Source organism: Pelodiscus sinensis, chromosome 14 (genome assembly GCF_049634645.1).
Source record: "Pelodiscus sinensis isolate JC-2024 chromosome 14, ASM4963464v1, whole genome shotgun sequence".
In the NCBI taxonomy this organism is placed as follows: Eukaryota; Metazoa; Chordata; order Testudines; family Trionychidae; genus Pelodiscus; species Pelodiscus sinensis.
In genome coordinates, this window is record NC_134724.1 from 39,070,994 (window position 1) to 39,095,627 (window position 24,634).

Consider the following 24,634-nt stretch of genomic DNA (forward strand, 5'->3'; position numbering starts at 1 on the left):
AAAAAAAAAAGTTTCCTGGAGCAAGCAAACAAGCAGTTGTCCCCCCGTGCACGTGCACACTTGCAGCCAGTGCTACTGTGAAGCCATGTGCTGTTTATGGTGTGAGGGACAAGGGTTAGGTTCCCTCTACATGGGCCTATGGAAATCTGCTTGGCTTTGCTTTTCCCGTGCTTTGGGATTGCTGCTGTGGGGTGCAGGGGAGTAGAACCAAGTCCCCAGCCATGCACCAAACGGCCACGCTAACCGCAGCAAAAGTTGGTCATATCCAGGCTTCCTTCTGCTCTGTCCTGCCCTGCATGAGCATGCCTCCAGCAGCCCTTCTGCTCACCCTTGTACTTACAGGAGACCGAGAACGCAAGAGGCCCTCTCCAAGCAGTAGGCAAGAGGCATGGTATTTATTAAGGCCACATCCCCTGCCACGGGGAGGTAAATTCACAGCTCTGTACTAGTAGCTCGGCTCACTCCCACTCCGACCTGCCCAGAGGCCAAGGAATCGCTTGTTAAAAGGGAGGCGGCAGTGGGGCAGAAGACAGACCCCTCGGTCTGCTGGGAAACGGAGGCAAGTGCCCCGCAGCGGAGAGGATCCATGAAAGCGAGGGATCACTCTGCACATCGCGGGCCCGTTGCCAGGACCCTGCAGTCTGGTCGCCAGACGCACCTGCCGGCACAAGGACCAAAGGCTGCGGCAGGGGAGACACGATGAGCGTGGTCACAGCGGGATTCTCTCTCAAAGCCTGAAGCCCGGCTCCTTCATCAGCGCTCCAGCAGCTCCACCGTAGGCCACGCTGGACCCAGCTGCAAAGCCAAGCTGCACCCAGCCGCTCTCGGGGGCCACAGGGGTCCAGGAAAGACTCCCAGGCAGGATCCTTGGGGGCCAGTGGGTAGAAAGGGCAGTGCCTTCTGAAACACGGGGCAGATTGTGCTGGCTTGGGGGCAGACCCAGCTCCTTCGGCCAGCACCCTCCCGTTCTCTCTCCCCTTCACCCCCGGCAGGGACTTATGTAATCCAAACCACAGGGTAGAAGGGTAATGGGGATAAAAATTCTGAGACCACCAAACTCATTTCACTTGTGAGCGCAGCAGGGCTAACCTGGAACGGTTCCCAAGGGGCCTTTGAGCTGCTGCGGGTTTTCCAGGTGTAGCATGAGGCGCAAAGGGTTGGCCTGGCATGATTAAGCTCAGTCTGGGCTGGATTCCCAGGCAGCCCATCCCCCTGGCTTCATGCTGGCCCCGAGAGAACAGCCCTGGTCCCCCAGCCAGGCAGGCAATGGGGCGCAGCCTCGCTCAAGGGCCCCGCAGTGCCCAGGGGTGCATAAGGAGAGGACAGAGCAGGCAGTGAGCACAGCTGGAACAGTCCCAGGGAAGAGGGGGACTCCCCTGGGGCGGTCAGGGCTTGGCGGGGCGAGGCTGGGTCCCGTTGGCTGTGGGGTCAGAGAGCGCAGCCTTTCGGCAGGCCAGGAGCGAAGGATTGTGGAGCAGGGTGTAGGCCAGCCCCCACCGGGCTCGCATCTGCTTGGACTTGGACGTCTTCAGCAGCCCTTTTGCCGGTTGCATCAGCTGGATCCCTGCAAAGGAGGAAACTTCAGCCTCAGCCCCTTCTCTTGTCCGCCTGAGGAGAGGGGGCGTACACGTGGGAGGAGGAAAGATGGCCCCTACTGCCAGCTTTGCGGGGGGAGAGGAAGGGGGCACGCAGCACTGAGGGAAAGAGCATTATTCAGGGCAGGAGGCAGTGTGGGAGCACCCCAAGCCGGGGGGCACACGGGGCATTGCTCCCAGCCTGCCCTGGACAGCTGGAATTCAGCACCCTCCCCCGTTTGTGGCACCTGGCACTCAGGAGTGGAAGGGTGAAACCACCCCTAGAAGGGCAACCAATGCAGAGACCCGGCCTGTGAACAGAGCCCGACATTCCCCACATGGGCCCCTTGCGCTATTTGCCTCCAGCTCGGGAGACTGTCCACGGACACGCCCCTTCCCCCCCAGGAAACACTGCTTCTCATGGCTAGCAGCCCTTTAGCACTAACTCAAAGCTGGGGGGCGGGGGGAGGGAGGAAAATCTCACCTTCTTCCACGTCCGTGGGCTTGAGTCCTGCCTGCCTCTCGGGGCCAGGTAATTGGAGAAGCAAGACGCAAAAGGCTTTCATCACTGGGTGCGATTGACTGGCCTCAATTTTTAAGTAATGGCAGTACGTGCGGTAGCCTGGAGGGGAAACAGGCCACCTATCAGAGCGGGCTCCAGAGCATGCACGTGTGCACACCGAGGGGGGAAAGCAGGCTCCAGAGCATGCACGTGTGCACACCGAGGGGGGAAAGCAGGCTCCAGAGCATGCACGTGTGCACACCGAGGGGGGAAAAGCAGAACACAGGGTTGCATCATTCGGTTTTCTCCTCCTTCACAGAGAAAGAGGCTGTGGGGGGTGGGGAGAGGGATGCGCCTCAATTTCAGCTACTGCTCTAAGTCCAGAGCAGTTCTGGAGTCACTCCAGATTCACACCAGTACAAACAGAGATTAGAACCCGGGCTGTGGGCTTTCCCCTCTCGGTCCCAGAGAGGCCAAGTTTCACCAGAACCAGCCCAGGAGAACAGGGAAACTGACAGCTGGCACAGGAAGCAGATTTTCAGGAGCAGACAGTGGTGCAGTGCTGTTTGGGAAGGCAGATTCGCCTCCGCAGAAACCCAGGAGCACCCTGTGAGCTCTACAGTGCTGGGCCCCGGGGAGGACGTGCCTGCCACGGGAATGCCAGGACAGGGAGGGTGCGGTGCATGCTGGCTCCAGGTGGAGGCGGTCATGTCCTTTACCTGGGTCGAAGGCCTCGACGCCCCGGGTCAGCAAGCTGACGTCCAGCTGGCAGAAATGGACAGCATTGTAAAGCGCAGAAATGACCATTCTCCAGATCCCAGCCAGGACGCCCACCAGGACGTTGATGGGGAAGAGCAGGTAGGTCACGATGCACAGGGCTCGCCTGGGACAGTGAGGCAGAGATGAAACGAGAGGGCCTGGAAGCCAAGACTCCCAGCCCACGCTGGCTAAGAGCCACTTGCTGCGCTGGGGATGCACCCGGCCTCTGCCCCTCCTCACTGGGAAGCCCCAGGAGACTGACAGTCGAGTGCTGCAGCCCCTCTGGGCACCGCAGGGCACTTCCTCGCCAGCGAGCGCAGACACAGCAGCTTTTAGGAGGCCTGCAAGGGCTCTCCCACATGCAGGGAGCCGGCCTGGTTCCGGGGAGGGAAGGGCTGCCCTTGGCCACTGTGTGCACCGTCACCTGGGCTCGCTGCCGAGTCTTCTGGCCTCTGTTCTGCTGGGAAGCAGACGGGATGGTCAACGGCCCCCTCTCGCCGAACGCTTCGGGGGCAGATCAACCCGTGTGCGCTTTACTGAAAGGGCAAGACCAGGGAGCACACTGGCCTGGGGCCCAGCCAATGGCTCCAGGTCAGCAGTTACCAACCCCTCTGGCAGGGTTTGGGAAGCTTCACCGTTGCTGGAGACGTGGGGCCCTGCCCCATGGGCTAAGTGCTCACAGCCAGACCAGGAGAGCTCTCCAGCCTCGCGGTGAACACCAGGCCAGGCAGGGCCGGGGGAACTGGGTGCTCGGGTGCAGCTCTGGCATTTCACACGGCTCAGCCCCGCATCACCTGGCAGCCAGGTGTGTTCGAAGCCTCGTGCACCAAACCCAGATGAGGCGTCCTGCAGCCCTGTGCACGTTTCACTTCAGCCCCTCCCCCCCTTCACCTGTTGGTCAGCTCCTTCTGCAGGTAGGGTTGCTCCAGGAAGCAGAAATGAGCAAGCAAGTTCTGCACAAGCACAGCGAGCACCAGCATGAGCCAGAAGGGCCTGGGTGGAAGGGGGGAGTCAGTCAGGGAGTTTGCAAGTCAGTTGCTCATGGAGCAGAGGGTCTGAATGTTTGGGCCACGTTATGCAATTGCCTGGAGATGCCACATGGGGATAGGGGGGCAGGAGTCCACCGCATGTGCTCGGGGGCTACACAATTTGCAGCCCCTACAATTATGAGAGCCTAGAAACTGCACCTGTCAGCACCCTCTGGGGAAACAAGGGTGAGTGAGCACGACCTGCTCTAGGGAGAGCAACCATACGGCTACCCCGTAGGAGCTCCTGGGGACCTCTTCTGACTTGTCTGCCCAGTATTATTCCATAGCCCCTGCCCTTGGAGGGTGAATCCAGGCTCAGAGCTAGGGACCCCAAGCCATTTGTCAATGGTTTGCCATGGTGGCTCTGACTTGGCAGACAATGTGGGTGGGGAGGGGATGGGTTGCCAGATGGTTGAACCAAAAATACTGAACCCCCCCCCCCCCCAAAAAAAAAACCCACAGGGGAAAAAATTCTGTTGAGAAATAAAAGATGGGGGGGGGGGGGGGGTGAAGAGACCAAAGCTGTTGAGCAAATAAATAAATAAAATTAAAAAGCAGCATGGCCCCTTTAAGAAATGCTTTTGAGGCTCTTTGGCCCTACCAGGCTGCCATGTGCCATCTTGTCTCCCTGCTTTGGGCCAGACAGCTCCCCTGCCCAAGCTGGTAAGCACCCGGGATTTTTGCCTCCTGGCCAGGAAAAAAAAAAAAAGTCAGAAAATACCGGTAGGACATTTTAGGTGTCAGGTATTTTCTGCTTTTTTTTTTTTTTTTACTGGACAGGAGGCGAAAATACCAGACTGTCCAGGTCAGTCCCAGACACCTGGCAACCCCAAAGGAGGGAATCCAGGCCCCCCAGGCCATTAAAAGCATCCAGAGATATCAGGGTCAATGCAGCGAGGGCTGACCCAAACCAAGCTCCAGGACCAAAGCAGCCCTAACACAGGCTTTGGGAAGCTGTGCTCTGGAGCCTTGCTTCCCAGGTCAGGCCAGTTTTCCCGCAGCCTCAGCCCAAGGTCCCCCAAAGACACTGCCGATCACGGCTGCCTGCCAATTGCAGCACGCTCCTTCAGCAGGCAGCAATTTGGGAAAGACACTGGGCATTTACCTGTCCTGGGTGCTCCATGCCTCCCGCAGAAGGAGGGAGCTATGCAGGGCAATCACCAAGATGCCTACAGCTGGAAGATGCAGCCGAAGGGATCCCCCTTCCCAAATCCATGAACCAGCCCCTGCTGTCCCAGAGCGGGTCTTCTTGTGCAAAAGGGCAATTGAAAAGCCCCCCGCAAGACTGCCCCAGGATGCAGAACCATGGCGCTGTGTGGCTGGAGCCATGGGTCCTTTTGTGGCTTGATGGAGTATCGCATTCCCCGCCTCCCCTGTATTAGGCTCCCAGGACCGCAGCCTGGCTGGACGAACACTCACCACATGTTCTCCAGGATTTTAAACAGATGCATGTGGGCACCTGACTGGAGCGGAATGACCACCAGGAAGCTGAAGCCCACGGCGCAGATGAAGAAAATCACTTGCTGGATGAGGAGACCTTGGAGAGACAGAGGAGCAGGCACAGTGCAGGGTAAAGCATTGCCAGGAGACGGGTGGAGGAATCACTGGCCGGCTCCTGCAGCCGCTGAGGGCTTAAGGCAGACACATCCTCTAACCCTATTCAGTCTCTCGATGTTCCTCAGAGCTGCACCATCCTTCCAAGGCCCCTCCTTTGGCTTGTGTGGCTGCACCTCTGCTCTCCTGGCTTTACACTCTAGGCAGCTAGACCGGGATTACTGCCAAGGAGCCTAAATGAGTTAGGCACCCAGTTTCCATTACAGCCAACAATTGACGGTGGATTTCAAAAGTACCCGAGTGATTTAGAGACATATGCCCCATTGAAAAACATCACCGGGAATTAGCCCCAAGTCACCTACATGCTTTTGAAAGTCTCACCTCATGCACCTCTCTCTTCAATGCTACGTTTAAAAAAAAAGAAGCAAACTCAGCCTACAGCCATTGCCAATCTGTTACTTCCCCTGCCCCCCATGTGTTAACATACAGGACTGCTCTGCCCTGTTCACACGCACAGAGCTGACCCAAGGGGTCGTGACATCCTAGGCAGACCATGACTCTGGAACCCACCCACAGTCAATAGAGAGCAAGGAGAAGTTACTGCACATCTGACGACATCACAGTAACAAAGCCAGTACCATTTATTTTAGCATGTCAATGTTCACTTAAAACCGTTTTAAAAATTAAACAAAAGACCAGACTTTCTATCCTAGTCGAACATTATTGCAATTGGAATGGAACGGAACATGTATGGTCAGTGCCTCCCCTCCGGCAGCAAAGCCAGGTGATGCGCTTTTGAAGCCCTGCTGTGACACGTTTTATCCGCATCTACGTACACGTGCCATGCTCCACGGCGTGGAAGAACAGAACTCAAGGTCTGTGACACGTACAATATTTCACACTTGCATTTGTAAGAGGTAACGGGCAGAGAGACTTGTAAACAGAACAAACATTCCCGGCTGTCTAACCCGGCGCCCGCCTAGTCCGTGGCTGTGGTCGGGCTGGCCCTGCACGTGCACACGGCGCAGGACTGCATTTAGTGCGGCGGGGCTCATTGCTCACACACAGAAGAGTCGGAAGTTTGGAACGGTGATTTCCAGGAGCCATCGCACCAGGCCAGCAGCACTCACAGGACCAAGGCTTCATTTAGCCTGGCCTAGAGGTGAGCAGGTGGAGACGGTGTCCTCCAGCAAATCCATTCGCCCCTCCCCCCAAGCACTTCCAAACGAGGAGCTCAGACCAGGGGTCACCGTCCCAGCACCAGGCCGTGCCACAAGGCAATCTGCCCCCGTCTCCTAGATGGCGAGGGCTGCAGGGCTGCGCTTCCCGACCAGGGACCCCGCAGTCCACTGCGCGTCTACCAGCCCACTGGGTGAGCTTCCCCTGCCACCCCTGCAGCACGTCCCGAGGCCACTTTTGGGCGGTGGGAAGAGAGTTCTGGCGCCAGGGTCAATGCAGCCCTTGGCCTGACTGTTGAAATGGCCAACAAGGTCAGTTAGTGCCTGCTGCCCATTCTAGTCCCCCTTCAGGCTCGCTGCATGTCTCCAAGGCCAATTGGGGATTAGCATGGGGCAACTAGGGCTGTTGGGTTTCCAAGGAGGCAGCAGATGGCTCATAACCAAATGTAGCTTCTTTCAAAACGCTTCAGGCCATCCATTCACTTGCCTCACATCCCCACTAGCTATCACGAGCACGTTCCTGCCGTAACAGGATAACCATTTACACAGCTACCCAAGGCAGAGGCAGCCAGCTCTCTGGGAGCGGGGCCGGCAGGCAGGAGTATGCGACCACTCCTGAGGAGCTGGCTGCCACCCTGGGCTGCCGGGGAAGGGAACTGTAAATTTTCAGCTGTTACAGTCGCACAATGACCTGCTTTTTAACAACCCTACCATCTAGTAACTAGGGCTCTCAAAGTTTTGCAGAGAGCTGACCAGGCCTGCTCAGCAGGGTTTTAGGGTATTTGTTTTAAAAAGGATCCATCTTCTGGGAAGGTCCCATTTTTACTGACAAGCCGAACTATTTGCATCTGCGTCTCCTAGTGGGATGCTGCCAGAGCGCTGGCGTCAGTGCCAATCCAGGCAGTCCCATTGCCCGTCGTGGAGCTCTGCCAGTTGGCCACCGCTGAGGCGTTGGCCCCACGTATCTCCCCTACACCTCAGCATTTGTCTAGAGGCTGCAGGTACCAGCCTGTGACACTCCAACTCCTCCCGCCAATGCCCCAGCCCACGACATCTCCTCTCAGGCCTAAGGCCCGGCCCAGCGCGTGTTACCCAGGCAGGCGAATGCAGTCTGGAAGCTGGCAAAGCTCATCCAGCAGACCAGAGCCTGCTGGGATGGGCCGAGTGTCCGGGCACGGCAGAAGACGTCTAGGACAGCCCCTCGGTACAGAGCCCTCAGGTTGGCCCTGCGGAAAGAGAAGTCAGACGGACTCTTTAGGCACCCAAAGGCAGCGTGGGTGAGGTGCTGGGGGGGAGGCGGGGCATTTTGGTTCCACAACCAGGGCTATCCCAACCCCGGGGGTGGAGGGAGGCTCAGGGCAGACAGGTAAGCCACAAAGCACTCTCCTGCATAGCACAAGCCCCATTCTGCCTGCAGGTCCAGCCTCCTCATGGTCCTCTGCCAGGAGAGGGTGGTGGAGGCTTGGGGAGCTCTCACTGGTCCATCACGGCGAGGCCTCAGAACAGAGTCAGAAATAGGCTCTCACCTGTGTGTCCCCAAGGACCTCATCAGCATGGAGAAGGTGAGCAGGCAAGAGAGCACCAGGGAGCAGACGTAGCACACTGCAAGGGAGCAGACAGGGAGAGCTGCCATACGAACCAGAATACGGTGGACTGGGCTGGACCCACAACGCCCAGTCACGGCTCACGGGAACGGCAGGTGTAGGCAGCAATTTGAGTTTGGAAAACGGTCCAGGGCTGCACTCCTCCACGATACCAACGGAGGGGATGCGGGGCTGGGATGGAGGTTGGTGCAGAAGGGAGCTTTGAGGAGGGAGTTATGACTGGGACAGAAGGTGGTGCAGGGGGGCATGGATGCAGGAGAGGATTCTGACCTGGAGAAGGGGTGTAGAAGGGGGGGTGCAGGGTCTGGGAGGGGGTTGTGACCTGGGGCAGGAGTGGGTGTAGGGATTTGGGTTGGGATGTAGGGTGTAGGCTGGGAAGCAAGGTCTGGGAGGAGGTTCTGACCTGGAGAAGGGGCGGAGGAGGGGGTACAGGGGCTGGAAGGGTGATGAGATGGCATGATGTGGTTACTTGTCACCAGAAGTCACCGGGTAGGTAAAGCACTAATGGGACTTGGGTTCCGTTCCTAGCTTTGCCTGTGTGATCTTGCATCACTCGTGCCTCAGTTTCCAAACCAGTAAAATGGGAAGAATATTTCACTACCTTTGCAGGGAAACATACAGCAGCCTCCCACCTGCTGGGCTGCTCCAACGACTGGGTAGGGCCAAGAGTCAGGCCAGGCTGTATTAGGTAACTGAACTCCCACTCGATGGGAATGACAGCCAAGAGCTACAGGCCTCCAGTCACATGCCATCACCCTACAGCAAGGGGTCCCAAACCTCACTGCGCCGCGAGCCCCTTCAGATAACTCAAATCACAGCAGGACCCCGCAAGGCTGCCCCGCGGACTTGGGCCCTGGGCCCCAGCAAGTGTAACACCAGCCCTGGTGACCCCATCAAAATGGGGTCGTGACCCACAAGTTGAGCCACTGCCCTAGAGGCTAGGGGCCCGCAGCCACCGCACGCTCTCTAGCTTTGGGTGTGTAGACACCGTGTTTCCAGCCCCCCATCTAGCACTCAGTGGCTCCAGGGCTTGCTACCTGGATTCTCCCTCTGGGTCTCTGCCCTGCACCCGGGGCCTGAGTTAGCCCTGTGACCTGCCCATCCCATGTTCCCTGGGGGCCACTCACCCAGAGCCAGGCTGTTATTTCCCTCCCAGCCGCCATGTCCCCCCGCCTCCCCTGGCACTTGGCAGCTCTTTCCAGTGTCACTGCAGGAATCAGCCGGGCAGTCTAGGGGGAGTGACAGGCTGGAAATATCTCGGAGGGCGGGGGCTGGGAAGAGATGTCAGGAGACAATCACAAGCAGGTTTAAGAGCGCAAGGAGCGGCTGACTGCGGGGGCAGGGGCACCGGGCTAGCCGGAGGCAGCCGGCTGCCCTCCTGGCAGGGGCTCTGAGTTAGCCAGTCCCTAGCCCTCCACACTCTAGAAGCCATCTGTTCAGTTCCGACTCGCTTCCGTCCCCGAGCAGCCGCGGAATTCCTGGCTGTGGAGACTCACAGAGCCTTGTCTGCTGGCCTGGGGCCAGGCTTTTCGCTTTCCTTTCATGTCTCTAGCTCTCAGCCACATCATAGACCATGCAGCCTGGTGGAGCTCTAGGGACCAGGCCCTCAAACTCCAGGCCTGGAGAGGAGACTGCTCCGCCTGTGGCTCCATCACCCCTGTATCCCATGCTCTTTAGCCTCTGGAAAGCAGCCAAAAGGAGTTGAGAGATTTTGCTGGGGGCGGAGCCAGCACGCAGCGCCTCTCCCGCCCCCTCTTTCCCCTGAGCAGAGAGCCGCAGGGGCAGCCAGCTGCTTAAAGTGGCGTGGGGCTGCTCTGTGCCTGAATGTCCTGGCGGGGCGGCCCTGGAGGCTTGGCAGGCTGGATCCACCCCATGGACTGTATCTTGCCTGCCTCTGCTCTAGCTGAATGGGGGGGAGTTAGCACTGAAATGAGAAGAGGTCAGGAATTCTTTGGCACTTCTTGATGCTGCAGGTAATGGATGGCCTGTGTCCTGGGCAGTCTCCGGGACCGAAGGGGAGAGGGGGGGGGAGGGTCGAGACCCCCTACCCCTTCTAGACGGCCCCCAAGAGCCAGACCAGACAGCGGCCTCTGCACAGGCTGCAGGCAGGGAAATGGGAACCGATCGTGGGCAGCCTGAGCACGGGGCTTGCCAAGACTGGAGAAACTCACCTTCCAGTGACCAAAGATAGTGTCTGACTGTGTCCAGCTCCTGTGTCATGTCTCCAGGGGCTCCCCCCTGGCTTTCCGAAGGGACGACTCCAAACTGAACCAGCAGGACTGTGATCTCCTTCGTCATCCCGGCCCTCACAATCTGAACGGGAGGGAGGAAGCCCACAAGCAGCAGCAGGGCTACCTGTGAATCAAGAGCCAGATGAGCACTACAGAGAGAGCAGAGGACCAGCAGCCTGCCTGGCCCCACCCTGGGTAAACTCCCACCCACGCCAGGCCCCCCAGCTGCTCTGGGACTGGGCTGCCCCACTCCCACAGAACGTAGGAAGGGCCCGGGAACCAGCTGGGGCATTGCTCTGGCCGGCTTACCTGGTACACAGCAATCACAGCTGTGGTTACCGAGAGAACCAGCTTCAGAGGAACCTGGAACCCTGCAAGCCCAGGAGAGAGGGGGCGTGAGAGAGAAGAGCCCAGCTCCAGCTGGAGGCCTGTGAGCAGCAGGACGGCGTGTTAGCCAAAGCCACTTGCCTGGGCTCCTGCTCCTCTCGCCAGCCATCCATGCCCAGCTGTCTGACCCCCTCCTTCCACCCACAGCCCCACCCTTCCCCTTCCCCAGGGCACCCAGGGGTTCCACTCCACCCAGCCACTCGCACCACTGAACTGCCACATGGAGCCAGAGGGAAGGAGCCCAGTGACACAGAAACCTCTGTGCACCCGGGCCCCCCAAAGGTCTTGCCGGTGGAGCGAGCGTGCTCCTGCAATGCCCCAAAGAGGGAGCTGTGCTGAACTGGGATGGCAGCGGTCTCTGCACAGATGCTTCGAGAGCGCACCAGCAGGGACTTCCCGTGGGAGGAAGCCCGGTGCCAGAGACCCTGGTGTGCCTCCGAGGACCTCGTTGCACGATACCTTCCTGGGGCGTGTAGATGTAAGAGCGGAAGTACATCTGGGCCCTCGAGAGGAGACTGGCTTGCCTGGAGCTGGAAGAAGAATGGAGTTGGCCCAGAACAAGCCCTGCTTTGGTTTTTCACACTCCATCAGCACTGACAACCTGCCCTGCGGCTGGAAGGCCGGGGAAAGCAGTGCCCAGGGGTCTGCCGGCACCCCTCAGTCTGACGTGAGACAGCCCGGCCAGCCCACGTAGCCACCTCCCCGGCTACTGAGAACAGCTTCCATTCTGAACCAAGCAGAAGGCACCGTTCAGAACAGCGTTTCTCAAGCTCTTCAGACCAGCTACCACCTATTGGAAGTCAAACCTGTCCAAATGCCCTTAGATTTGCTCTCCGAGTAACGCAGTGCCACCGAGAACAGGAGCGCTGGAACCCGGAGTCAGAGGGGACCCCTGTATAAGACTGCCCTGAACTCCTGCGTGAACTACAGCATGCTGCTCATGTACGATGTACATGCAGTCTGCCCTTGGTATCGTACATGCCGGGGAGGGCGGGAGCCGCCACCGCCTTTGCTTTATACTGCAATGAAATGTTCAATGTCTCCCAACCCCACCCAGCCCCTGAAGAGTAACAAGGCTCCAGGAGCGACCTAGAGCCGGGCTGAGTTCTGGGGAAAAGGAAACGCACTGTCCTGGCCATACCTTCTGGAGCACGTTCTCTTGGCCAGGATCGCCTTCAGGTATTTTTTGTAATAGCTGCTCCCTGCAACCTTGAAGAAAGCAGCGGAAAAGCCCGCTCATTGTTGGGACACAGGACGCAGTCGGATGCTAGAGTCAGCACTGTGGGTCTCTCCTTAGAGCAGGTCTCTCAAAGGCCCTGTGCTCAAAACTTTCAACCTTGGTTCAGTTCTTGCTTCCCTTTGTTTTGCCCTGTCCCAAGAAACCCCTTCCCTACGCATTGCTCAGGGACAGCAGCGCGCCATCTACGGGCAGGCGCCAGAGTCGAGTTCGCTCAGCACCTCGTGTCCTTTCCGAATCAGTAGCAGTTACATTCCGCTGGGGGAAGAACACCGCCCACCAGGAAGTGTTACTCAAGTCCCTTTTAAGAGGAACCATTGCTAGTGCCATGTGGCAGCAAAGCGTTTGAGCCAGGCACGCCGAAGAAAACGGATTCATTCACTGGCACCTGAACGTCAGTCTGGATGCAAGGATCCCAGGCTCCAATCCAGGAGAGAATGCTGATTCCAGACTTCCCCGAAAGGGAACAGACCAATGCTGAAGAAGCCTGAGAGCAGGATCTTTAGACTAAATCCAGGCTTTGGTACAACACTAAGAAATCCGCAAGGTGTGGACTTGTGTATTTTGGGGGGTGTTAGACATCCTTGTCTGAGCCCCAGAGATTATCCCCCACTGCCATGAAAACCTAGGGGCACAAACAACGAGACACCAGTTCCAGCCTGAATGGGACCCATTGATGCCTAAGCTTCTTGAGCTAAGGAGTTTACACAGGAGGGAGATTTTCGTTCCCTCCAAATACAGCAAGATTAAACCCCTAAATCGTCAAACCAGCTGCGTGTGGGCACAGCCAGAGTGCCCAAAGCTTGGCAGCTTGCCCAGGGAGAGCTGGAGAAATTGGCATGCAGGAGTGGCAGGGCTCAACCAGAGGGAACAGGTGGGAATAGGAAGAACTCCTAGCAAAGATTTGGGGTTAGCCCTCACAGCACCCAAGGGGGTGGGGACGGAGGGGCAGCATTTAGACCCGTTGCCTTCTGTCCTCAGTGTGTGGAATGAGGGCAGTCGATAGCGTCCGTCACTTGGATCACTACAAGGCAACTCAGATCCACAGCCTTTCCTTGCCGGACGACTGCAGCTACTTTGCTCCCAAATGCACCGGGGAGCTGGAAGAAGGATTCTAGTGCTGCTGACAGACCATGGAGATCGTGTATTTGGTGCTTACTGTTACTTCGAGCCAGAGGATACGGCAGCACCCCTAGTTCCAGCACCACTGCTCTGCATGGAACTGCAGCCTGCTCCTCTTGTCTGGAACTGGGAGGAAGGCGGGAACGCTAAGTGACACCCCACCACTTAGGGGGCTCCGGCTGAGTTCCAAGGGGCAGGATCCTGGGGACTGACCAGGCACCACCAGCAGGGATGCAGTAAGGTCTGGTGACCCACGCTTAGGAGATAAGCACCTTCCAATTCCCTGAGCATACGATGACACGCGGAGGGGTTCAAAGAGAAAGTTCGGCATCTCAGCCCCCTTCTCTCTGGCAGGCAGGTGCTGGATGTGGAGGGAGCCATCCCTGCCAGATCCACGGCAACAGGGAGGAGGGTTAAAAGGATCAGATACCCTAAGAAGCGATTGCGAGCCCAGTGAAGGGGTGGGTGGGAAGCGACGGACTCGGACTCTGGGACAGGGCTTACTGCAGAGTCAGCCGCATGGAGCGAAGAGGCTCAGCAGATTGGCTCAAACGAGCACATGTCCTTAGGTCTGCAAGCACCTGGGAACATTCACTGTCTGCTTCCTACCTCTGGGCAAGCCACAAGCGCCCCTAGAACAGCCTCTTCCCCTCCATTCCAGCTTCGGGTCTTGGCTGGAGCCCAGTACCAGTGAATACAGGGGGAAGCTAATCAAATATTTGCAGAGTTGGACTGGGGCTCTGTTCATGGTTTAGCGAAGTCAGTTGCTGAAGTCTCATCCTGCACAAACACACAGGGCCAGTTTGGCAGAACCACCTCTGGTTTTCCCCCCAGCCGTTTCTACCCGCTCAGCTGATTACGCCTGCAGACCACGTGAGCAAGTGATGCACTCAAGAGTGAGGAAACTGACTCACTTCCCCAGACAGTCATCCCAGTGTACCAACTGGATGTGCAAAGTCACCTTCCAAATGGAGAACTTGGTGGCCCCATTCAACCCGAAGGGCTTGTCTACACCTGAACATTATTTTGGACTAGGATGGGGGTGTGACGTAGTGGGAGTACCTTGCTGGTTGCTATGCTGGGCAGTGGGCTGTGAGTGACCTCCACTGGCTGCAGCGCGGCCCAGCAGGGCAGGGGATGAGTCATTATGCAAGGGGACTTCGAAACTCAGACAGGTATCTCCCAGGGAGCGGAACAATGGGAAGAAGGGGAGTGGAGCCCTGGCTGGGGGCAGGGCTGGAAGTGAGTTTTCTGTCTGGTATGATGGAGGAAGCAGCCTAGGCAACAGGCTGGGATTTGGGGGCCCAGGCTCCCCCATCTCAAGGGGGGCTGAGGCATCCTAGGCCTGCCCTGGAACCAGATTACAGCTGTACTGTATCCTGGAGAAGCAATAAACTCCTTCTATTCTACTTGCTGGTGGAGTCTGTCCATGCCATTACGGGGGTGCAGGAGACGGGAAGACTCCAATGTGCCATCACAGGGGGCACCAATTAAAAAAAATAAAAGGCACAGAGTAGTCAGTCAGCAGTAAAAGCGTCCACACAGGGAACTACTGCAGGTCAATTTCCCTGTGGACAAGCTCTACGTAGAAGCCCACACAGACGTGGAAAAAATATGAGAAAACCATCATGCAGAGAGATGACCAGCCAAAAGCATTCAGTGACCATGGTCTTCAGAGAATTGCAATTAGCACTTTAGGCTTTTTTGCTACAAAATGGAGATGATCTATTCTATTTCATGCATAAAAACAGGAGAGTCCAGCTGTTAAGAAAAAATTAATGCACATGGCATTTAAAATATTGCAAAACTGACCTGTTTTCATGCTAATTAGACAACACACCCCCAAGAGGGGTTTTAAGACATAACTTCAAGGAATGAGCCATTGCCTGTAAGTTGTCTGATTCATGCTACATTTTGTGTCTCTTCTAGAGCCACGTTTGCTGTTGGTTACATCTCCAGCTCTGTTTTAATGGGCACAAACACTGAAGTCTCATTCACTAGCTAATTAGCTCTCACACAATCCAAATTTGAAAAAAGACCTGGTACATGAGTGTTGCACAGGAGTGGAACAAACGTGTGTGTGGGGGGGGGGAGGGGAACTGAGGTTCTCTGCTCGCTGCCCTCAATGGAATCAACACAGCGTGTCTGTGGAAGGAAGCCGCAGGGCATTACCTCTCTCGCAGCCAGGTTCTCCTGCGTGAAGCTCCGGACAAGCAGCACCGGGTACCAAAAGCTCAGGATGATGAGGCAGAGGATAATGGGGCCGTAAGACAGCAGGGAATAGTGCCTGTAAATCTGGGGAGCAGGGAAGAGCAGACTAGTAGTGTAGCTTACAGTACCCAGGATGCTACAGCTTCCCACTCCTGTGCGCCCACCAGCCAACGAGTTCTCATTCGTCACCTAGGGCTTCCCAGGTGCTAGCAGATGCCCAGAATGCAGCAGAGCCAAAAGCCTTTTTCCATCAGTGCAGGGCGAGGGGGCTGCACCAACGTGGCCTTCAGCACCATTAGCCAAACCTTCAGCTCTTCCAGGAGAGCCCGAGCTGGGGCTTCATCGCCCTCCCTGTCTCCCTACCTCCCGTTAGTAGTGCCTGTGCCCAGGGAGGGGGAGTCAGGGCCATGCTGTGCACCTCATTGACATTTACCTTGGGCGACTGAGGGCAGTCGACTTTCTGCCAGATCTGGACCACACAATGGCCCCAGGAGAGCAAGCAGCCTACGAAATAGCCAGCTCTGTGTCTGCTGGTGGCGCATGCAAGTAAAGGATAGTAAAAGGCAGGGTAATAGAGCAAAGCCAGGATCTTCCAGTACTCTAGACAAGGGGTGGGGTGGAGAAAAAGACAAGTGTGCAGAGCTGTCAGTCCCAGGGCGACGCCCCGTCTCGCGTACCGGGTTAGGAGGCGCTGTCAAGCCGCCCAACGCTGGAGACTGGAAATCCAGTCTGTGCCCAAGGCACAGCCAGCGATGGCTCCTCTCCTCCCATCAGCCTGCGCAGCCACCTGCACTCGGCAGCGCTCAGCTCCCAGGATCCTTTGCTTTGCCATGGAACACCCAGCCGGCTTGGTCTCGGGGCAGAGAAACTCGGCATCTGCAGCTGCCACTCACTCACTCTGTCTCCCAGCATCTCTCCGGCGGGCCCCGGCAGCATTAATGCAAGCGACAGAAGGGCCGTGCACCAGGCTGCTGCACCAAGCTGGGCCTGAGTCACTGCAGCCCCGGCTTTCTCATGCGAGCCGCTCCCCGCCCTGCTGCCCCCACTCAAACGGTCCATTGCAAGCAGGGTGTCCGCAGGGCCATGAGCAAAGGGGCCAAACGCTACCTAGGGGCCGGCACAAAATCTGTGCAAGGGGGAAACGCAGCTGAACATGAAGGCGTTTATTCCGGGGCTCGCTCAGGGAGGGGCACGCCAGCACCAGGGGAGCTGGATCGCAGTGCTCACCGGGGACAGCCCCGGCTTCCGACGGGCCCACAGGACTGGAAAAGCAGCCCCCTGTGGAAGGGGACGGCCAGAGCCCCCTGCATTACCTCGAGTGCGCGGGGAGGAGCTGGCAACGAAGGGCAGCGGGTCAGTGTCCAGCACCAGCACGCACACAGAAGAGAAGAGGATTCCAAACACGGCTGCCACCAGCCCCGGGTGGCCCTCCACTTCCAAGAAATCCACAGGGCTGCAACAAGCAGGGGGTGAGAACGGCCAGGGAACTCCTCACCCCCCATCCCAGGAGACCACCCTCCCTCTCCACACAGGCACCCGCAAAGGTGGCTTGAGGCACCATATCCACCTGCCTCTGCCGCAAAGGGCAGCCACAGCCAGGGTGGGGGAGTTACCGACCAGCCCCCAGGGGTGGCCAGTGGGCTGTTCTTGAGTGTCCCGTCCACCCGCGCTCCGTATCTGGCGGGTGCTTCTTGCCCTTTGTTTAGCTGGAAGAAACTGAGCCCCAACCTGACCCTGCCACATCCAAACCCCCGGCTTCTCTGAGCCACCAGGCATTGCTGGGCATCCCGGCCACACCTGTAGGGACCACGGAGCTGCCACCTCTCTCATGGGTGCACAGCGATTTACAGTCCGACTAAACAGCGAGAGCTCCCTGCCCTGGGTATCCATATTCGAGAGAACCGGGAGGAATGATGAACCGACGGAAGATGTCAAGGGGGGGGGGGGGGAGCGTACACACACTATACTAGAGTTTCTAAATAATTGTCTAAGCCCCTCCACACCAACGTTCCCTCTAATCTTTTATGTGCACTGAGGCGTGTGTGGACATACACCGCCCCCAATACAAAACCCAGCTGTGGAGGCTCTGCTAATCACCTGGGCAGCCTTGGAATCTCTCCTGGGTGGCTGCACAAGCGCCCAGCTTACAGGGAACCCTGGGTATGACCCCTGTGCAGTGGCAGATCAGGGATATCAAGTTCAACAGGGAGCAAAGCTGCCAGGGTGAGCAAAGGTCTGGGGTCCTGGAGGGAAAGGTTCCAGGGACAGGCTGAATTCCTGAAGCTCTGAGAGTGGGGATAGAGTATCTCGTCTGGTGTCGCAGTCAAGCCCCACTGCCGGGCAGAGAATGGCACATCCTTGTTTTGCACAAAGAGGAGCTCAGCAGGACCACAGGCCTCTCTCCAGTTCCATTTAGTCGGCCTGCAGCCATCTGGCCGGACACCGTTAGACTAGGCCACCAAAGTAGCCACAAGGGCTGGTTCTTGCATGACAGAGCCACTCCGAAGCAACCAGCCTGGCCATAGCTCCCCAAGAGAAAAGCTGCCCCGTGCTCTCAGGTCAGCCTGCCGGAGGGAGAGGGGAGGAATGGGGGGAAGCCACGAAAACAGCCCAGACAAGGTGGCTCAGGTCAGGTTAGACAAAGCTCAGAAACTTTAACGATTCTTACGGTGAACTTGGAGGCAGCTGAAAACTGACTAGAGAGGCTGATCCCGTCCTTCCTGCCTGGCCTGGGGTTTGAATAGCAGCCTTCAGTTCTGCATCTGCCATCTCGCCCCAGCCTAGTTACGTGCTACCCAAGAGGTGACTGCAAATCAGAACACTAGACGGCCCAAGGACTAAAAGGTGCCCACCCCCCCCAAACTGCTTCAACATTCTAGGAGGCAAAAGGACCGCAGAGATTTCAGCAATTCCAGTCTGCACAGCACCAGGGAGTGCTGTCATATCAAAGCGAGGGATGCCTTGGCCAAGGCGGCCTGGGGGCAAAGAAAGGGTGTGGAAAGTGGTTATGCGGCACACCTGAGCAGTCCAGGGGCTCCATTCCAACAGCTCCTATGGAGGCTCTTGCGTTTCACCAGCAGAGACAAGACTATCAGCACAGCCAGCTGCAAAGAGAGCCGGAAACAAATCATCAAAACAGGGAAAATACCGAAGGTGCAGCCCCATCTCTTTTGTACACTGGCCCGTGAGCTGCTGTGTGGGGACATCAAGGCCAGATACTCATTGAGGTGTGCTGCCAGAGAGATGCACACGGACAGTCTCAGCCACAGGGAATCCACAGTGGGCAATGCATCAGACCTTGCCTGAGGCAGCTGGCAGCTCCAGGTGTAGGCAGGTGAAGCAATAGAATAAGGGGAAGGAAAACTGCTCACAGCAGGGAATGAGCCACAGAACAATGGGAGCTCTCTCATTGGCTGCATGTACCAGGCTGATTTACACACCTGAGCCCAGGATCCGGCCTTTAGCCACACCCCAGTATTTGAACAGATACCCAACAAAGTGGGTCAGCACAGTCTCTTTGTAACCTCTCCTCCTTCCCCCAGCACTCCGCTGGGGCCACCTTAGACGAATTGTTCTCTTAAGAACGGCCAGACCAAAGGTCCATTCAGCCCAGGGTCCTGTCTGCCAACAGTGGCCAATGCCAGATGCCCCGGAGGTAGGGAACACAAGAGGTAATCCTCACATGATCCTGTCACCCACCTCCAGACAAACAGAGGCCAGGGACACCATTCCTACCCATCCTGGCTAATAACCATTGATGGACCTAACCTCCATGAATCTGTCAAGCTCTCCTTTGAACCCTGTTAAAGGCCTAGCCTTCACCAGATCTTCTGGCAAGGAGTTCCACAGGTTGACTGTGCACTGAGTGAAGAAAAATTTCCTTGTGTTTGTTTTAAACCTGCTGCCTATTCATTTCATTTCATTTGGTGACCCCTAGTTCTGATATTGTGGGAATAAGTAAATAACTTTTCCTTATTCACTTTTTCCACACCACTCATGATTTTATAGACCTCTATCTTATCCCCCCTTAGTCTCCTCTTTTCTAAGCTGAAAAGTCCCAGTCTTTTTAATCTCTCTTCATATGGGACCCGTTCTAAGCCCCTAATCATTACTGTTGCCCTTTTCTGAACCTTCTCCAGTGCCCATATATCTTTTTTGAGATGAGGCGACCACATCTGTATGCAGTATTCCAGATGCGGGCGTAGTGTGGTCTTCAGGAAACAATCCCATTTCCAGGACACCAGATTCATCTCTGTGCTCGGTGGCTCTGCCCAGCCTTGTGGGATGCAGAGGTTCAGCCATGGCACCTGGGTCTTTGCCCACAAATGCTGATGCCCAAATAAATCGGTGAGTCTCCAAGGTTCCAGCGGACTCCTCGCTGTGTTTGCAGGTGCAGACCAAGCCGGCTCCCCTCTGAGACAGGCTCAGCCAGCGTCTGCTGGACTCAGAGCCATGCATGAATTTCTCATTCTCTCGGTTGATCAGTGAAGGGGGAACCTCAGGGAGACCTGGAGGAGAGCCCAGTCATTGGGATCTCTCTCTCTCAACTCCTCCGAACATCAGGTGGCGATGGCCAAAGTCATTACCAATGACCAAAAAAGGGATAGAGAATAAGACAGAGAATATCTTACTGCCCATGTATAAATCCATGAGATGCCCACACCTTTAATACTGCGTACACATGTGGTCTCCTCACCTCAAAAGAGATATTTTGGCATTAGAAAAGGTTCAGGAAAGAGCAACTAAAATGATTAGGAGTTTGAAACAGGTCCCATCTGAGAAGAGGCTAAAGAGACTGGGACTTTTCAGTTTAGAAAAGAGGAGACTGAGGGGGATATGAGAGAGGTCTATAAAATCATGTGTGGTGCGGAGAGAGTGAATAATAAAAGTTATTTACTTGTTCCCATAATATAAGAACTAGGGGACACCAAATGAAATTAATGGGTAGCAGGTTTAAAACTAATAAAAGGAAGTTCTTCTTCACACAGTGCACAGTCAACCTGTGGAACTCCTTGCCAGAGGATGCTGTGAAGGCTAGGACTATAACAGAGTTTATTAAAGAGCTAGATAAATTCATGGAGGTTAAGTCCATAAAAGGCTATTAGCCAGGGGGTAAGGAATGGTGCCCCTGGCCTCTGTTTGTCAAAGGCTGGAGATGGATGGCAGGAGATAAATCGCTTGATCATTGTCTTTGGTCCACCCCCTCTGGAGCACCTGGCGTTGGCTGCTGTCGGTAGACAGGATACTGGGCTAGATGGACCTTTGGTCTGACCCAGTATGGCCATTCTTATGTTCAATCAGTGCCCAAGCAAGCGGCCCAGGTAAAGAGCAGGGGCAAGGAGCAGAGCTCCTAGCAGACAGGCATCTCTTGCAAAAGTACTACTGTGATGGCCCAGTTCCCAGGAGCCTTTGCAGAGGGGCTGACTCTCTCCAGACACTCACCGATACAGGAGCCATGCAGGCGTGATACAGACCGTAGGCGATGGTGGGGTCGCAGGCTGGGATAACACTAGGAACCATACTGAAAGGAGAGAGAGAAAGCCACTCAAAACACATTCAGTCCATCAAGAAGGAGCAAAGAGTTAGGGAAAGCAAGTGTGGTCACATGGGCTGTGTCCGGAGGGGCTCGAGGAGGGTTCTGCAGGAGGTGCCCTTCCAGCCACTGGGAGAAACAGGATCCATAAGGAGAGGAAAGTTCAGGATGACTGAAGTCAAGTCGCTCAACAATGAGTCCAACCCTGCCAGCATGGAATTCGAGGAGCCTTTTGCTATTGGCTGCAACGTGAGCAGGATGGAGTCTAATGAAAAGAGGCAGCTGAGGGAAGCAATCAATCAGAGACCTATTCCTCATTCACTCTGGACAAGGCACCTGAGACTGCTTAGAGAAATGGGGTCAGAGGAGCCAGGTGTGCTCCTGAGGAGTTAGTGTCTGAGTCGTCCCAAATGCTGACTCCGAGTCAGCTATGTTAATTCCATTGGGCAGGAGCAGCTGGAGGATTTGAGTAGGAACGACTACCAGGTGTCCGGACAGGGGTGTCTGTGCGGGTGTCTCCGTGTCCCACACAAGCAGAGACTGGACAAGAACAGAGAGGCAGAGGCACAAAGCAAGAATGCCAAGCAGCAACTGGTGATCGGAGCAGGACCCTGGAAGATGCAAGAGAGCAGTTGAGTCTGTTGGCTAAAAGGCTTGGGCCTGTAAGCTGAGAGACTGCTTCTTTCGCTCTTGGTTCCTCCTGCATTCGGATAAGTAGCTATGTTCATTCCTTGCACTGCAGCAAGATGGCATCAGAAAAAGCACCACACTCCACCAGTTCCGGCCTCCACCTGGAACATCCCCAGGACAACGGCCCATGGGACTAGCATCTGCACATACACACCCCGAGCGACTGTAGAATAGCGTTTCTTAAACTGTGTTCTGCGAAACACCGGTGGCCCACGGAGAACAGCAGAGTTCCAAATGGCTGTCCTAAAGGGGCAGGCGACTTTTTTTTTGGCTCAACTAAAAACCCCTTGGTGTTAAAAAAAAAAATTGTTTGGTGTTCCTTGTCTTAAAAAGCTTAAGAAACACTGCTCTAGAGAATGGGACGTACTCCTCATTGGAGCACTCCTTTGCATCCAGGCATAATGGTGCAGGTCTCTGTCTCCAGCCGTCCTGCAGCCCATCTGCTTCCGCTTGGGTCTCCCATGGCCAAGCTCTCCAGACAAGTCACAAATGTTCAGTCTGTATGGAGTTACTCAAAGTCATCCCTCCCCACAGACTTCAGCTCAGGAGCCTGCTCCCTATGGGTCCTTTGTATTCCCTGTTCCCCTCCTGCAACACCAGCCCAGGACTCCCTGGACACTTGTCCCTTGCTCCAGGGGACAGCACTTGAGTTAGCTCCACTCTTGTGATCACCGCCAAACCCAAACTGCCGAGCCATCTCCTCACAGGTTACACAGTCCTTCCACAGGCTCCCTTCACTTTGGGGTCAGTCACTAGAATTAACTCTCCCTACCTGGTACAGGCCCTGCCATTAATTGTCCCTGGGGCTGCTAGGTTGAGGGCAAGGCTCTGGCCAGTTTGCCTTCAAGGGCTCGCCAGTCCAGGACACCATCCCTGCTTCAAAGTCGAGGCAGACAAAGGGTGGAAGGGGTTAGTCCCATTTTTATAGCCGAGGAATTGAGGCACCCGGAGATGAAGTAATCGGCTCAGGTCACACAGGGAGCCTGAGCGCGAGCTGAGCTAGGATTAGAACTCGTCTTCCAAGCCCCTAACTACATGTCAGGAGGAAGCATAATTGCCACAAGCGTGTAAGTTACACGTCAAGCTAGCAACATCCAGTTCCGCTGCTTACCCCTTTCCCCAGGCACACTAGAGCAGAACTGGAAGCAGTGTTTGCTGCAGGTATGAAGATACCAGAGAACTAATTTGCATGTTTTAATGTGCAAATTACACCCTGCAGATTCCAGCTGACGAAACCTCCTGAGAAGGCTTCAAAGAAGCTGAAAAAGTCTCCATTCTCTTGCAGGAGTTGGAGAGGCAAAGAGAAAAAGACAGCAAGATGGGAAAATGACAAAAATCAATAGAGGCTTCTACAGTGAGGAAGAATTCCTCCGGCTAGCTTTCTTACAAGACGCAGTCACAAGCAAAGAGAGCCTGTGTGATAACGCTGAACAAACATGGAAAGGAAACATTGGAATAGTCTCCTCCAAGAGAGATTTTTTTCTAGGCAAACTTTAATTTAAAGTGCTAGTCGACATTGTGAGTTGCCCTCATGTTTACTAGCTAATAAGTACTTTTTACGATATCAGGGCCTCAGACGTCATGGCGATTCCAGCTGTATAAACAGCCGTCAAATATTTCCCCTGGTGTTGCCGAGTTCTTTTTAAGGTTAAGCACATTGTTATAGAGATCAAGCATGCAAGAGGAGGAAGGAATTGCTTTCCATGCAGGTGGGTTTAAAGCAAGGGGTTGCACCAGACATATGGAATATTCTTGCCTCCATGACTCACCAGCAACCCTCCTCCAAGGAGTTTAAAATACGTAGTGCCACTTCAAGATTTTATATTTGTTCTGGATGGTTTTGCACCGTAAGACAGTAGGGACTGATGACTTGCCTTTTGGAATTCCATAACACAGAAGCCCATTGCTAGTTGCCAGAGTGTTACAAATCAATCAGGTCAGGTCCTTGACCCATTGATAGGAAAGGCAGAGCTCCAGTTGAAGTCAATGGTGCAGGGTCAGACCTCAATTGAACACAAAATAAAAACCTTCCTTTATTCCTAGGACATAATGTAGCCTAGTAGTTATAGCTTTGGACTGTGACTCAAGAGACCAGAGTTTCACCCCCAGCTCTTCTACGGCTTTGCCAGGTGCCAGTGGTTAAGTCGTTTCACCTCCCTGTTCCTCAGTTTCCCATTCAGTAAAATGGGGGTAAGGACACCCACTGCCTTTGTACTCTAGGAATGGCAAGCACATTATCTGACCAGGTTTCAGGCATTAACAAAACACCAACGGGCTGATGGGGGCAGGAGAAGCAGGGCAGGAAGTTACGAATGGCTTTTGGACCAGATTGAAAAGTCCTTTGCAAAATATTGTCATTTTGGTACATATGTTTCTATTTTTTAAAAATAGAAAAAAAACCCTAAATTTTCTTGGGAAGGATTCTCATTTTTTATTTTCAAAATCTGAACATTTACTGAATATTGGATGGGGTGTGTATTAAGATTTTTGATTAAGGAAAAAAATAATGATTTTTGCCCCAATCTCCCAAAAAAATAAAAATTCCCACAAAAAAACTGGTCTTTTTGACAATGACAATCTACAGCACAGCTTAATGTTCAGTAGTATATTTTGTAAATTAATGCCCTCTCCTTAATTATGACGTAGTAATATGGCAGCCCATTACATAATCTAATAGTAAGTCTTTGCTGACAGGCTGGGACATAGTTCTCACGAGAAGTGGCTGTCAGGTGTGTGCTATCGCAGAGTTCTACCGAATTTACCATCTAGTACATCTAAAATGAAAGCTGGGTTTTTTTGTTTTTTTTTTTAAACTTGACATTTTTTTAAATGTTTACTTGTAGCCTGAAAGTAAGGAGACAAAGTTTAAAAGGGGTCAAGGAGAGAACTGGGATGGAACTGGTAGCAATAGCATCAATAATGCTTTTGATAAGAGCCAGGGGTGGAGCAATGGACGCTTTTGGCTCAAAGTTTTCATTGAACTAAACCAATAATCCTGGAGCAGCTCTGGGAGCGGCTGTACGT

The 24,634-nt window shown here is 55.0% G+C and overlaps 1 protein-coding gene across 3 annotated transcripts in view; it reads right to left on the reverse strand.

Moving 5' to 3' along the window:
* The window catches only part of STRA6 (signaling receptor and transporter of retinol STRA6), a 37,590-nt gene continuing 12,956 nt past the window's right edge, over window positions 1–24,634 (reverse strand). For 2 of the 3 annotated variants that reach the window (XM_075897595.1, XM_075897594.1), the window contains exons 3-18: window positions 20,830–20,908; window positions 18,406–18,491; window positions 16,701–16,840; window positions 15,821–15,987; window positions 15,349–15,471; window positions 11,959–12,026; window positions 11,277–11,347; window positions 10,740–10,801; window positions 10,371–10,554; window positions 8,122–8,197; window positions 7,688–7,821; window positions 5,283–5,400; window positions 3,727–3,828; window positions 2,796–2,959; window positions 2,059–2,196; window positions 1–1,564 (exon numbers count right to left, since the gene is read on the reverse strand). In XM_075897595.1, the coding sequence (XP_075753710.1) occupies window positions 1,386–1,564; window positions 2,059–2,196; window positions 2,796–2,959; window positions 3,727–3,828; window positions 5,283–5,400; window positions 7,688–7,821; window positions 8,122–8,197; window positions 10,371–10,554; window positions 10,740–10,801; window positions 11,277–11,347; window positions 11,959–12,026; window positions 15,349–15,471; window positions 15,821–15,987; window positions 16,701–16,840; window positions 18,406–18,491; window positions 20,830–20,908 (1,891 nt within the window). In that variant the 3' untranslated portion in view covers window positions 1–1,385. The remainder of the gene's footprint in view (window positions 1,565–2,058; window positions 2,197–2,795; window positions 2,960–3,726; window positions 3,829–5,282; window positions 5,401–7,687; window positions 7,822–8,121; window positions 8,198–10,370; window positions 10,555–10,739; window positions 10,802–11,276; window positions 11,348–11,958; window positions 12,027–15,348; window positions 15,472–15,820; window positions 15,988–16,700; window positions 16,841–18,405; window positions 18,492–20,829; window positions 20,909–24,634) is intronic. The other variant, XM_075897596.1, reaches the window with a different exon arrangement.